Here is a 15,981-nt window from a genome sequence, read left to right on the forward strand (position 1 = left end):
AACAAAGATAGACCAGAAATAAAAGTTCTCATTGGGGAGAAGCCAATTTTACTAAGTTGAGATGTGATCTAGCCTGTGGACTGGAAGCAGCTACTTGAAGGTAAATCAGTGTCAGAGCAGTGGGAGGCATTCAAGGAGAAGATAGTGAGTGTTCAGAGCAAGTATGTTCCCTTAAAGAAAAAGGGTGGGACTAACAAATCTAGAGCCCCCTAGATTTCAACGGGCATACCGGGTAGGATAAAGAAGAAAAGGGAAATTTATGACAGATACTGAAGGCTCAATATGCAGAAACTCTAGAGGAGTACAGAAAGAGTGGGGGGTGAAATTAAAAAAGAAATTAGGCCAGCAAGGAGGGGGCATGAAAAAATATTGGCAAGTAAAGTTAATATTTTATAAATACATTGAGCAAGAGGGTAAAGAAAGAATAGGTACTTACCCTGCAAAATTTTCTCCAAGGAATGCCTGGAAATTCTCAAGTTCTAAGCGATTGTGAATAAGTATATCCAATGTGTAATTCTGGAATTCTTCAGGAACCTTCTGCCAGTAGTTTAAGTCTTTGTGATCCTCTGCAATTTGTACTTGGTCGGCTGAACGGATAGGAAGAGGAAAATCCTAAGAAAAGTGATATCACAATTAAACTGGCAGGTACAGTTTCAGTAACTACAGGTGGTAATAGTATTGCAATTTGCCTGCATGCCGACAACATATCAAATACTAATCACTGTGTATCTGATTTTTCACCATTTTTTGTATACTTGTTTCAAACCTTTACATAAAGCCTGATTCTGTGGTCTACACTCCCATCTAGCGAGGCTGTGTGCCAGAAGGCGAGCCTCACTGAACGTGACTTTAAACAGGCTCATACCTACTAAGTTCTCATGGTTATTGCATAAAATTACAAAGAAAATATAGCACAGAAACAGGCCATTCGGCCCAACCATTCCATGCTGTTGTTTATGCTCCACTCGAGCCTCCTCCTGTCTTTCATCATCTAACTCTATCAGCATAAACCTCTATTTCCTTCTCTCTCATATGCTTGTCTAGCTCCCCTTAAATGCATTTATACTATTCGCCTCAACCACCCACTGTGGTAGTGAGTTCCACATTCCTACTACTCTCTGGGTAAAGATGTTTCTTTTGATTTCCCTATTTTATTTTTTGGTGACATCTTATATTGATGGCCTCCAGTTTTGCTCTTGCCTACAAATGGAAACACTCTCTCTCTGGTAGAAATTGAGTATCACCCTGTTTGGGGGCGGTAACATTTGGGGGAGGCGGGGGAAGACTTAGTGCCAGGCGCTGAAATTTCACTCCTCTCCAAAAGTTCGGGTTACCACCCCCGAAAGGAAGTGGAGCGCTGAAGCACTTCCTAATGGGGCACTAACGGGGCGGACGCCATTGCTGCATCTGAGGGGCCCTTTCTTCACTTAAAGGGAAGGGTCTACGTTGCCGACTTTGCAGAAGGAAAAGGGATCTGTCTTGCAGCCAGCTAGCTATCCATTCTGCTACTTGTCCCCTTACTCCACATGCTCTGACCTTATTCATTTGTCTATTATGTGGTACCTTATCTGTTACCTCTTCAAAGAATTCAATGTGATTGGTCAAGCAAGACATTCCCTTTTGAAATCCATGCTAACTATTCATTATTATATTTTGGTTTCTAGATGTTCTTCTATTTTCTCCTTTAGTAGGGATTCCATTATTTTCCGACCACCGATGTAAAGCTGACTGGTCTATAGGGGTAGATTTTCCGGTCTTTTACACTCCGTTTTTCGCCCCAGATGGGCGGCAATGGCGGCGGTGAGGTCTTATGGGCGAATGGTCAGCCTCCAACTCCCCGCAGCAGTTTTCGGAGCCGGTTTTGCTGCGGCACGGAGCAGTACTGCCCGGAAGAGCTGTGCAACGCCCCTTGAACCCTGCCCGATCCGTACGCCCGCAGGGTGCCCTGCTGTGACCGCCTGTAAATACGGGCCGTCCAACCTATACCAACTGCAGAGAGGTAAGTAATACCGTCCTAAGGTAAGTGTGATTGTTTTTTCTTTTAATGTTTTTTGAGATTTATGTTGTGGCGGGGCTATGTATTGGGAATATTTTGTGGGGTTTTTTTTAGTTTTTTTTTTCTCCCCAGGCTTCTCTCAGAGTGCTCCCAGGCTTTTCCCATGTTGCGCTCCAAACTCAGGGTCCAGCTGCCCAATTTTGATGACTGAGGCTTAAACTGTTCCTAGACGCAAACTTTACCGCCCCGCCACCATTACCGCCCTGAAATCATCAAAGCTGAAAATCCAGGCCATAGTTCCTTAAACATGTTCTATCTTCCTTCTTAAATATAGATACTATGTTCGTGTTCCGCCAGTCCTTTGGCACTACACCATTTTCCAAGAAATTATTAAATATGTTTAATAGTGCCTCTCTTTTCTAGATTCTTTTAAAATACATGGATGCAATCTGTCCAGACCAGGGGTTTATCCTCTTTGAGTTTGATTACTTTACTTAATATTTCTCCTTTTTATTTTAAATGTGTTTATATCATTTCTGATCTCATCTTCATATTAACCTGAACTGTTTCCCTAGTAAATACTGAAGCAAAGTCATTATTAAACATTTTTGCCATTTTGCTATCACTGCCTGTGATTTTATTCTGTTGATCCCTTAGCAGCCCTATACCCATCCCAATTTTTATTTTTTTATTTATGTGCCTGTAGAATATTTTACTATTTTGTTTTATGTTCTTTGATCATTTAATTTCATAATTCCTCTTTGCCTTCCTAATTGTTTTTTGACCTCTCTCCTAATCTCTTCTTATCCTCCTTTGTCATGCTCTCCCCTGCTGTCCATGTACTTAGTGTATGCTTCTTTCCTTACCCTCAATTTTTCCCTTATGTCTTTATTCATCCATGGTGTCTCATCAGTGTTTAGTTTGTTCTTGTTTTTAGCAGAATATATTTTTCTTGGACTCTGTTGAACACCATTTTAAATGCTTCCCATTGCTGTTCTACATTATTGTTTGCTAATATAGCTTTCCATTTTATTTTCTCAATTTCTATTCTCAGTCCTTAAAATCAGCTTTATTCCAATCTTAAACAATACCGATGAACAATAATGACAAACCCTGGTCTTTGCCATAATTATGTCCTTAATTATTATCTTAAATTATGTTATGATCACTATTGTCCAGATGTTCCCCTATTTTTACTTCTCTTCTTCTCTAATCTGCTCTGGTTCATTTCCCATTACTAGATCTAATAGCGAATCCTCCCTTGTTGTGCTTCTTACATACTGGGTTAGAAAAGAGTCCTGTACACATTGTCCAACTATATTCCCTTATCATCTTACCTACCTCTTCTGGCTAATTAATTTCAGAATAGTTGAAATTCCCCATTATTATTACATCTGGCCTCTTGGGCATCCCTGATTTTAATCACTCAACCATTGATGGCCGTGCCTTCAGCTGCCTAGGCCCTAAGCTCTGGAATTCCCTCCCTAAACCTTCCACCTCTCGAATTCTCTTTCCTCCTTTAAGACACTCCTTAAACCTACCTCTTTGTCCAAGCATTTGGCCATCTGCCCTAATTTCTCCTTTTGTGGCTCGGTATCAAATTTTGTTTTATAACACTCCTGTGAAGCGCATTGGGATGTTTTACTACGTTAAAGACGCTATATAAATACAAGTTGTTGTTGTTGTTGTTCTATGCCCTCATGTGACCTCTCCAGCACCACATCCCCAGATCCTCAAAAAAGTTACAGAATATGTGGCAGAAAGTCGGCAGGTGGAGCAAGTTGCAGGGATCTCTCATGACCCAGCACACAGAGGCAGAAGATCATCTCAATCCCAAGCACTCCCTTTCAGATCCAATATCTAGTCATCTCAGTTGCTCTAGCCATGAGGGGAGCACCTCGACGGAGCACCAGATTAAGAATGAGGACATGTAAAATTTGCACTATCACGAAGAGAAAGGGCTGGGGTAAACCATACTAACCACACGTTCACTGAGCACTTGGAGGGGAATATATCTGGTTGCAATTTACTTCTACAGAATTATTTTTGCAGAAACCAATGTTAGGGTAGGTGTAACCGGCCATGATGCATTGGGTGGCTGAAGTATGTAGGCAAGACATTGGGTGGCTGGAGCATTTAGGAATGGTCTCATCTATGGGGGTTTGCTGCATGGCTCTATAGGCCGTTCCGCAGAAAACTGATCAAGCTCCTTGTCTTCATCTTGCTTGGCTCCTCCTGATTGTGTATGGATGTCTTCCACTTCTACTTACTCCATGGTTTTGCCTATTTGGATGGCAAACGATAACCTTGGTCTCTTCGGACCCAACCTTTGTGGCTCGAATAATCCCTGTGGCCTTAAAATGAAAGCAATGTGGCAATATTCCCACATACAGGATAATTAGAACATGGAATGCTTTGCTTGTAAGCCTGAGATTATAGAATTTTTAAAAAGGGAATTTAATAAATATTTCAAATAAATAAATAAAAGGATATCACAAAGTGTAGGAAAATGGGATTAGAGTAGACAGCTTCAATTGAAGAGTTAGCACCATTGCCGGCACACAGGCTGAATGGTCTCTTTCTGTGCGGTAAATTCTATGATTTTGTTCATGCTGCCTGAGAAGTAAACATTCACTTAAATCATACAATTTTGATTGTCATAGATGACCTGTAAATTATTGGGACTGAAGCCCTTATGGTTCACGAAGGCAATGGAATTGTTTGCCGGAGCCTTTCAGGCCATTTTGTTGCCGTTAATGATACCCTCGACTTTGTGGAATCCTGCAATGTGAAAAATTCTGCTGTAGGTTGCCAATGGGGAAAGTGAAGAAATAACTCACCCTGGTAAAGAACACATTAATCGCCTGCTTTAGACATCTGGAAACAGCAAGTTGATTGATGTTGCTGATATCCCCTGTGACATTATGTAGTGTGTCAAATGTACATAAGAACATAAGAAATAGGAGCAGGATTAGGCCATTTGGCCCATCGAGCCTGCCCCGCCTTTCAATAAGATCATGGCTGATCTGATCATGGACTCAGCTCCACTTCCCTGCCCGCTCCCCATAACCCTTTACTCCCTTATCGCTCAAAAATCTGTCTATATCTGCCTTAAATATACTCAATGACCCAGCCACCACAGCTCTCTGGGGGCAGAGAATTCCATAGATTTACAACCCTTGGAGAGAAGAAATTGCTCCTCATGTAACAAAAGTTCAGCTCTGCAGTATCTTTGGCAGCCAAAATCAGTACAGTCCCTGTGATGGAACATGGCCGAAGGTCAGATTCCATGAGACAGCATAACTCTGCCACTGGCTCGCCTGTAATGACTGCGAAGATTTTTACTGAGGTGTGCCTCTGCTTGTAGTCTGTGAGTAATGGTGGGTGCAGACAGTCTGCCTCAGGTGTAATGTCAACAACAACAACTTGCATTTATATAGCACCTTAAACATATTAAAGCATCCCAAGGTGCTTCATTTACTTGGTGTATTTCCTTTCCTTCTTTTTTTCACCTAAATCATACAAAAATAATGGGATTTTCATTGGCATGCCCATACTATAAATTACAATTGTAACAACCGAAAATTCCTCAGCCAAAGCTCTTGGCCCAAAACTTACAAAAGCAGCCAACATAACCAGTAACAAAAAGCTTTTGATTCAATTCTCAATTACAAATTCCAGTCTCATTTAAATACTAACTTCATCTTAGCACAGAACAGCCCTTGCTGCAGCACTCACTTGATACTGTTGACAGTAAAGAACAACGCATTCTTGGTGAGAACTGTGGAAAATTCTATATGCCCTTAGTTGGATACTCTTATAATCCCTTTCATTATTATTAATGAAGTTCTCACTCATTTTCAACCTGAGCTTAATCCACATGGGTTACATCTTCCACTGCCTATTCTGCATCACTGACTCTAGGAAATATAACCTAGTAGGACACCTAAAACCAATATGAGTCAACCTGCATCAGAATTGGAATTCAGATACTGACCAATTTAAGTATTAATTTTTTTTTTAAATAGTATTTGAATCAATTGGAAGTCAAGCCAGATCGGGAGGCCAGTATTGCGAGAGCGGAGCAGGGCGGGAGGATAAAGGGCAGCGGCAGCAACTTGCAGCAGCAGCAGATCGGGAGGCAAGCATCGCGAGAGTGGAGCGGCGCAGGAGGATAAAGGGCGGTGGCATCAGCTTGGAGCAGCGGCAGATCGAGAGGCAAGCATCGCGAGAGTGGAGCAGCGCAGGAGGATAAAGGGCGGCGGCAGAAGCAGCTTGGAGCAGCGAGCGGCAGTTTGGGAGGCCAGCTGCAGCAGGGGCAGAAAGTAAACAAAGAAATAAAAAGAAATCAAAGTGTGACGTCACAGACAAGCGGGTAAGTGATTGGCTGGTGGATTGGTGAGTATTTTATCTTTTTCTTTTGGTAGAAAACATTTGGCATTGATGTAAGTAAGTAAGTATGAACTGATTGGTGAGTAGTTTTTCTTTTTTCTTTATCTTTTTTCTTTATCTTATCAGTAAGAAAGCTTTGGCATTGTTGCCAAATTAAGTTAATTTAAGGGTTAAGTCATGGCAGGAGAGTCCAGACCCATGTCATGCTCCTCCTGTGCTATGTGAGAAGTCAGGGACACTTCGAGTGTCCCTGACTACTACGTGTGCAGGAAGTGTGTCCAGCTGCAGCTCCTGTCAGATCGCATTGTGGCACTGGAGTTGTGCATGGATTCACTCTGGAGCATCCGCAATGCTGAGGATGTCGTGAATAACACGTTTAGTGAGTTGGTCATACCGCAGGTAAAGGTTACAAAGGCAGTTAGGGAATAGGTGACCATCAGGCAAAGCAGTAGGAAGGTAGTGCAGGAGTCCCCTGCGGTCATCTCCCTCCAAAACAGATATACCACTTTGGATACGGATGGGGGAGATGGCTCATCAGGGGAAGGCAGCAGCAGCCAAGTTCATGGCACCATGGGTGGCTCTGCTGCACAGCAGGACAGGAAAAAGAGTAGGAGAGCTATAGTGGTAGGTGATTCTATTGTAAGGGGAATAGATAGGCGTTTCTGCGGCTGCAATCGAGATTCCAGGATGGTATGTTGCCTCCCTGGTGCAAGGGTCAAGGATGTCTCTGAGCGGTTGCAGGGCATTCTGGAGGGGAAGGGTGAACAGCCAGTTGTTCTGGTACATATAGGTACCAACAATATAGGTAAAAAAGGGGATGAGGTCCTACAGGCTGAATTAGGGAGTTAGGAGTTAAATTAAAAAGTAGGGCCTCAAAGGTAATGATCTCAGGATTGTTACCAGTGCCACATGCTAGTCAGAGTAGAAATAGCAGGATCATTAAGATGAATACATGGCTTGAGGAATGGTGCAAGAGGGAGGGATTCAAATTCCTGGGACATTGGAACCGGTTCTGGGGGAGGTGGGACCATTACAAACCAGGGCAGGACCAGAACCAATGTCCTCGGGGGAGTGTTTGCTGGTGCTATTGGTGTGGGTTTAAACTAATATGGCAGGGGGATGGGAATCCATGCAGGGAGACAGAGGGAAGTAAAATGGGGGCAGAAGCAAAAGATAGAAAGGAGATAAGTATATGTGGAGGGCAGAGAAATCAAAGGCAAAAGTCAAAAAGGGCCATATTACAGCATAATTCTAAAGGGATAAAGAGTGTTAAAAAGAGTGTTAAAAAAACAAGCCTGAAGACTCTGTGTCTCAATGCAAGGAGCATTCATAATAAGGTGGATGAATTAACTGTGCAGACAGCTGTTAACGGATATGATGTAATTGGGATTACGGAGACATAGCACCAGGATAATCAAGGCTGGGAGCTCAACATCCAGGGGTATTCAATATTCAGGAAGGATAGACAAAGAAAAAGGAGGTGGGGTAGCGTTGTTGGTTAAAGAGGAGATTAAGGCAATAGTAAGGAAGGACATGGATGATGGATGATGTGGAATCTGTATGGGTAGAGCTGTGGAACACCAAAGGGCAGAAAACGCTGGTGGGAGTTGTGGTGAGACCATCAAACAGTAGTAATGAGATTGGGGATGGCGTCAAACAGGAAATTAGGGATGCATGCAATAAAGGTACAGCAGTTATCATGGGTGACTTTAATCTACATATTGATTGGGCTAACCAAATTGGTAGCAATATGGTGGAGGAGGATTTCCTGGAGTGTATAAGGGATGGTTTTCTAAACCAATATGTCGAGGAACCAACTAGAGAGCTGGCCATCCTAGATTGGGTGTTGTGTAATGAGAGAGGATTAATTAGCAATCTTGTTGTGCGAGGCTCCTTGGGGAAGAGTGACCATAATATGGTAGAATTCTTCATTAAGATGGAGAGTGACACAGTTAAGTCAGAGACTAGGGTCCTGACCTTAAAGAAAGGTAACTTCCATGGTATGAGATGTGAATTGGCTAGGATAGACTGGCAAATGATAATTAAAGGGTTGATGGTGGATAGGCAATGGCAGACATTTAAAGATCACATGGATGAACTTTAACAATTGTACATCCCTGTCTGGCATAAAAATAAAATAGGGAAGGTGGCTCAATCGTGGCTAACAAGGGAAATTAGGGATAGTGTTAAATCCAAGGAAGAGGCATATAAATAGGTCAGAAAAAACAGCAAACCTGAGGACTGGGAGAAATTTAGATTTCAGCAGAGGAGGACAAAGGGTTTAATTAGGAGGGGGAAAATAGAGTATGAGAGTAAGCTTTCAGGGAACATAAAAATTGACTGCAAATGCTTCTATAGATATGTGAAGAGAAAAAGATAAGTGAAGACAAATGTAGGTCCCTTGCAGTCAGAATCAGGTAGATTTATAATGGGGAGCAAAGAAATGGCAGAAAATTTGAACAAATACTTTGGGTCTGTCTTCACTAAAGAAGACAAAAATAATCTTCCGGAAATGCTAGGGGACCGAGGGTCTAGCGAGAAGGAGGGACTGAAGGAAATCCTTATTAGTCAGGAAATTGTGTTCGGGAAATTGATGGGATTGAAGGCCGATAAATCCCCAGAGCGTGATAGTCTGCATCCCAGAGTACTTAAGGAAGTGGCCCTAGAAATAGTGGATGCATTGGTGGTCATTTTCCAACATTCTATAGACTCTGGATCATTTCCTTTCAGTCCCTTCTTAAAAAAGGAGGGAGCGAGAAAACAGGGAATTATAGACCGGTTAGCCTGACATCGGTAGTGGGGAAAATGTTGGAATCAATTATTAAAGATGTAATAGCAGCGCATTTGGAAAGCAATGACAGGATCGGTTCAAGTCAGCATGGATTTATGAAAGGGAAATCAGGCTTGCCAGATCTTCTAGAATTTTTTAAGGATGTAACTATTGGAGTGGACAAGGGAGAACCATTGGATGTGGTGTATTTGGACTTTCAAAAGGCTTTTGACAAGGTCCCACACAAGAGATGAGTATGCAAAATGAAAGCATATGGTATTGGGGGTAATGTATTGACATGGATAGGCAGACAGGAAGCAAAGAGCAGGAATAAATGGGTCCTTTTCAGAATGGCAGGCAGTGACGAGTTGGATACCTCAAGGTTCAGTGCTGGGACCCCAGCTATTTACCATATACATTATTGATTTAGACGAAGGAATTAAAGGTAATATCCAAGTTTGCAGATGACACTAAGCTGGGTGGCAGTGTGAGCTGTGAGGAGGATGCTAAGAGGCTGCAGGGTGACTTGGGCAGGTTAGGTGAGTGGGCAAATGCATGGCAGATGCAGTATAATGTAGATAAATATGAGGTTATCTATTTTGGTGGCAAAAACACAAAGGCAGAATATTATCTGAATGGTGACAGATTAGAAAAAGGGGAGGTGCAACGAGACCTGGGTGTCATTGTACATCAGTCATTGAAAGTTGGCATGCAGCTACAGCAGGCGCTGAAGAAGGCAAATGGCATGTTGGCCTTCATAGCGAGAGGATTTGAGTATAGGAACAGGTAGGTCTTACTGCAGTTGTACAGGGCCTTAGTGAGGCCACACCTTCAATATTGTGTGCAGTTTTGGTCTCCAAATCTGAGGAAAGACATTCTTGCTATTGAGGGAGTGCAGCGAAGATTCACCAGACTGATTCCTGGGATGGCAAGACTGACATATGAAGAAAGACTGGATCGACTAGACTTATATTCACTGGAATTTAGAAGAATGAAAGGGTATCTCATAGAAACATATAAAATTCTGATGGGATTGGACAGGTTAGATGCAGGAAGAATGTTCCCGATGTTGGGGAAGTCCAGAACCAGAAGTCACAGTCTATGGACAAGGGGTAAGCCATTTAGAACCGAGATGAGGAAATACCTCTTCACTCAGAGAATTGTGGAATTCTCTACCACAGAAAACGATTCAGGCAAGTTCGTTAAATATATTCAAAAGGAAGTTAGATGTGGCCCTTACAGCCAAAGGGATCAAGGGGTATGGAGAGAAAGTAGGAATCGGGTACTGAAGTTCCATGATCAGAACATAACATAAGAACATAAGAATTAGGAACAGGAATAGGCCATATAGCCCCTCGAGCCTGCTCCGCCATTCAACAAGATCATGGCTGATCTGGCCGTGGACTCAGCTCTACTTACCCGCCCGCTCCCCGTAACCCTTAATTCCCTTATTGGTTAAAAATCTATCTATCTGTGACTTGAATACATTCAATGAGCTACCCTCAACTGCTTCCTTGGGCAGAGAATTCCACAGATTCACAACCCTCTGGGAGAAGAAATTCCTTCTCAACTCGGTTTTAAATTGGCTCCCCTGTATTTTGAGGCTGTGCCCCCTAGTTCTAGTCTCCCCGACCAGTGGAAACAACCTCTCTGCCTCAATCTTGTCTATCCCTTTCATTATTTTAAATGTTTCTATAAGATCACCCTTCATCCTTCTGAACTCCAACGAGTAAAGACCCAGTCTACTCAATCTATCATCATAAGATAACCGCCTCATCTCCGGAATCAGCCTAGTGAATCGTCTCTGTACCCCCTCCAAAGCTAGTATATCCTTCCTTAAGTAAGGTGACCAAAACTGCATGCAATACTCCAGGTGCGGCCTCACCAATACCCTATACAGTTGCAGCAGGACCTCCCTGCTTTTGTACTCCATCCCTCTCGCAATGAAGGCCAACATTCCATTCGTCTTCCTGATTACCTTCTGCACCTGCAAACTAACTTTTTGGGATTCATGCACAAGGACCCCCACGTCCCTCTGCACCGCAGCATGTTGTAATTTCTCCCCATTCAAATAATATTCCCTTTTACTGTTTTTTTTTCCAAGGTGGATGACCTCACACTTTCCGACATTGTATTCCATCTGCCAAACCTTAGCCCATTCGCTTAACCTATCTAAATCTCTTTGCAGCCTCTCTGTGTCTTCTACACAGCCCGCTTTCCCACGAATCTTTGTGTCATCTGCAAATTTTGTTAGTCTACACTCTGTCCCCTCTTCCAGGTCATCTATGTATATTGTAAACAGTTGTGGTCCCAGCACCGATCCCTGTGGCACACCACTAACCACCGATTTCCAACCCGAAAAGGACCCATTTATCCCGACTCTCTGCTTTCTGTTAGCCAGCCAATTCTCTATCCAATGCTAATACATTTCCTCTGACTCCGCGTACCTTTATCTTCTACAGTAACCTTTTGTGTGGCACCTGATCGAATGCCTTTTGGAAATATAAATACACCACATCCATCGGTACACCTCTATCCACCATGCTCGTTATATCCTCAAAGAATTCCAGTAAATTAGTTAAACATGATTTCCCCTTCATGAATCCATGCTGCGTCTGCTTGATTGCACTATTTCTATCTAGATGTCCCGCTATTTCTACCTTAATGATAGTTTCAAGCATTTTCCCACTACAGATGTTAAACTAACCGGCCTATAGTTACCTGCCTTTTGTCTGCCCCCTTTTTTAAACAGAGGTGTTACATTAGCTGGTACCTTCCCAGAGTTCAGAGAATTTTGGTAGATTATAACGAATGCATCTGCTATAACTTCCGCCTTCTCTTTTAATACCCTGGGATGCATTTCATCAGGACCAGGGGACTTGTCTACCTTGAGTCCCATTAGCCTGTCCAGCACTACCCCCCTAGTGATAGTGATTGTCTCAAGGTCCTCCCTTCCCACATTCCTGTGACCAGCAATTTTTGGCATGGTTTTTGTGTCTTCCACTATGAAGACCGAAGCAAAATAATTGTTTAAGGTCTCAGCCATTTCCACATTTCCCATTATTAAATCCCCCTTCTCATCTTCTAAGGGACCAACATTTACTTTAGTCACTCTTTTCAGTTTTATATATCTGTAAAAGCTTTTACTATCCGTTTTTATGTTTTTATGTCTTGCGCAAGTTTACTTTTTTAATCTATCTTTCCTTTCTTTATTGCTTTCTTAGTCATTCTTTTCTCAATCTTTTAGTTTCCCACTAACCTTGGCCACCTTATATGCATTGGTTTTTAATTTGATACTCTCCTTTATTTCCTTGGTTATCCACGGCTGGTTATCCCTTCTCTTACCGCCCTTCTTTTTCACTGGAATATATTTTTGTTGAGCACTATGAAAGAGCTCCTTAAAAGTCCTCCACTGTTCCTCAATTGTGCCACCGTTTAGTCTGTGTTTCCAGTCTACTTTAGCCAACTCTGCCCTCATCCCACTGTAGTCAGCCATGATCATATTGAATGGTGCAGGCTCGAAGGGCCGAATGGCCTACTCCTGCACCCATTTTCTATGTTTCTAAGTTCTTACCTGCTAAGGACTTGAGTAACATCACTAAAGAAGTTGAGAATTGGGGCCTTTGGAACTACTATTATGCATTCATTATGAAATGACTGACTCAGGACAATCCTACTATTAATTCATTTGTCACAGAGGGGAGAGGTGTGCACTAATAATCATTATGTGAGTATTGGAAGGAAGCCTCCTATCCCTAAAGAAGGTAAAAGTCCTGCAGTTCATAGTAATATAAGCAATGTAAACCTATGGGGCCCGAATTTGATGAAGGCCAAAGGACCGCCCAAAGGACCGCCGATGGTCACCGAGGTACATGATGGTACTTTGGGCAGGATTTTCATTGCGGAGTTCCCCCGAAGCTCGGCGGGTGGCAAATGAGGCACTTACGCCGCCAATCTGGGCAGCAGTAGGCGGGAGCTCTCATTCTTGGCGGCAAAAGTGCTTGCTGCCCAAGTGCCGCCGAGGATGGGGTTGGGCCCATGGAGGGTCGAAGAGCTGAAAAGCAAAAGCATTAAAAAAAACATCTGAAGACCTTCTGGGGACCCCATCCAGGTAAGCCCCTGTAAAGAAAAACATTCCAAAAATTGTGCTAACCTTTTTTTCCCCATCTTCCTACCTACCACCGGGGACAGACCAGCTTCCAGCAATGGTCCACCCTCGTTCTGCCACCGACTGCCGCCGACTCCCGCCCGCATCAATATCGCAGCTCGGCAGGCGGGTGGTCAGTTACACGACTTGGCCCTCCACTAATGTCGGTGGGCACTTCCCGGCAGCTCGCCCTTCCTGCCCGCTCCAGCCCGCTCCAGGCCACGTTGAAAGTGGCACTAGGCGGTTCGACGAGAGGAATGTCGGCGGCAGTGGCCGGTAAGTTCTTCAATTTCCGGCCCATACATTTTTAATGGACATTTGGGGTAAATATTTGCGATCAGCGACCTACCTCCGGAATACGCCTCTGACCTGTGAAAAGAATACGCACGAACCTGATGGCGGCCCTCCTGCATAAACTTGTGCACTGATGCTGTGAGTCGGAGGCAGCATAACGGTCCACAGATGCCAGGGACGCAGCCTGTTCAGAAGCGTACCTGGAATCACGTGGAGCTGGTCCTCCAATAAGAAAACAGATTGCCTTTCATTCATTTAAATTACTACATTACTTCATTACGACATTCTTTAAAATACATACAGATTGAGCATTTATCGTGTGACTCCAATTCATTACCCATAATTCCCATTTCTAAACAAATACTGTGCATTGTGCAGAAAGTTATAAAATTTAAACATTATTTTTAAAAAATTGCAGCTTCAACATACACTAGAATTGCTTTTCATTAAAGCTTTTAATGTTCCTGGATATCATTTAATTATAAAAAAGCTTTTTTTCATTTTGCGTATCCCCTTACACTGTGGAAACAGACCCTGTGCCTGTTTCCACCAGCTGTAAAATTTCTGTACCTAATTTCTGGGCAGTTGCTGGGCAAATAGTCCAACTTTGCGCCAGCAATTAGGTTTTCAGGGGCGGAGTGGATGGCCTGTCATTGGGTATGCAAATGCATGTAGAAATTCCAAACTTGCGGTGGATTTCAAAGCTGGTATGACGACATACTGTGAGAGTAGGCCATCGTACCCAGCACAAAATCCGAGCCATCAATTACAATGACACACAACAGATAGTGAGTAGTTATAAAAAAATCAGCTCAATGTTTCACCCAGGGTTAGGTATATGCGACTTGAGAATTATTACTTCCTTTGCTTTGCTTATCAGTAGATAGACCTAATTTACTTTTTTAGAGCCAAAAAGCTAATTACTTCATTGGGAAAAATCTTTCTCTGTAGTTCCTGAAGTTTCTTGTCATATATTGAATCCAAATATCGGATCTCTTCTATCAACGCCACCTAGAAATAAAAGATCTTCACTGAGTATCAATGAACACTAAAACAATGACAGCAATGCTGCTGGATGAGGGTGGAGAATTTCTATAAACTTACAGTATGTTTTCCATTTACAATGAGTCAATCCCACAGAGGGTGACAGGACAGAAAGTATGCACCATGATCACTTGAGAACTCATATATATTTTTTGATCAGTGACTTTCAGGCACAAATGTTCAATGTTCTTGTACTATATTCTTGTGCGCACTATTTTCAGACAGCTGTTAACCATTTGAAATTAAAATAAAGGATAAATGTGTTAACACCTGAATAAAAATAGTGCACAGAGAAATGTATTACAATATGATAAGTTTTCGTACCCTGCACTTCTCCGATTGAAAAATATACCCTTAAACACAAAAATTGAAGTAATTTTCAAAACACTTGTATTTACAAGTTTTTTGAAAGGATGGGGGTTGTGGCCAGTGATATTTTTGCCCTTCCTCCATTTAAGACTCCTTAGGACATACACTGTGTCCCTTTGAACAGGCCAATAAATAATAATGACCCGCTAACAAGCCAATGAGCCTCACATAATCAGTTACTAAATTCAGTCATAGTGTCAAGAAGATTCGCCAATTGGAGATCAGCTGCTTCTTACAAGAAGAGTTCGGAGTAACTGCACTCACAGAATGCCCCTACTGGCTGGTTACAGAGTAGATTGTCTGTCCATCTGTCATCCAGGAAAGTATTCATCATACAGGGAGAAAAGAAAAAAAATAGAAAATAGGAAAAAATATAAGTATAAGACTGTACAAAATATGAAGTGGACCATTTTCCAGACTCATTTAAAAAGGTGGTTGGATGCATTGACTGTACCTTATTGTATGTTGTCCTATCCATTTCAATCATGCGCATCCAAGGTACCAGGAGCAAGATGAGAGTGTGCATCTCCACCTCATCAAATAGCTCTTCAAAGGGTGGCTCCAGTTTTTGAAAGATACTTTTTTTATTCTCTGTATCTACGTCGACATCTGCTGGAGCCCCATCAACAATGTATGTAGCAAACATAAACTGAAACAAGTGGACAAATCATGAAAAGATCAGTTTGTAGATGAAAATGTCCAAACACTCAGTTAGGTTTCAATGGTTCCTTATAACCATACAAACAAACGGCTTTTTCCACCACAAAATATAATGGTAACTCCTGGATTGCCGAGTCAGTCAGACACAGGTCAGTGACCAAAGAAATTAAAGTCCGGTCTATTCTGGATCTACTGCTGTTTACCCTATTCTCAAACAATACAGAGAACAATAATTCTAATAATAATATTATAATTGTCATGTATTCAGCTGTCATTGTAATCCATGTATAAACTGACCTAAGTTGTACA

At 42.4% G+C, this 15,981-nt stretch overlaps 1 protein-coding gene across 1 annotated transcript in view; it reads right to left on the reverse strand.

Annotated features, from left to right (window-relative positions):
* Positions 1–15,981, reverse strand: part of LOC139264685 (regulator of G-protein signaling 22-like) — a 425,112-nt gene that overhangs the window by 64,024 nt on the left and 345,107 nt on the right. The window contains exons 17-19 of the mRNA XM_070881635.1: positions 15,467–15,661; positions 14,524–14,610; positions 437–612 (exon numbers count right to left, since the gene is read on the reverse strand). Of these exons, the coding sequence (XP_070737736.1) occupies positions 437–612; positions 14,524–14,610; positions 15,467–15,661 (458 nt within the window). The remainder of the gene's footprint in view (positions 1–436; positions 613–14,523; positions 14,611–15,466; positions 15,662–15,981) is intronic.

Source organism: Pristiophorus japonicus, chromosome 1 (assembly GCF_044704955.1).
Source record: "Pristiophorus japonicus isolate sPriJap1 chromosome 1, sPriJap1.hap1, whole genome shotgun sequence".
Lineage (NCBI taxonomy): Eukaryota > Metazoa > Chordata > Chondrichthyes > Pristiophoridae > Pristiophorus > Pristiophorus japonicus.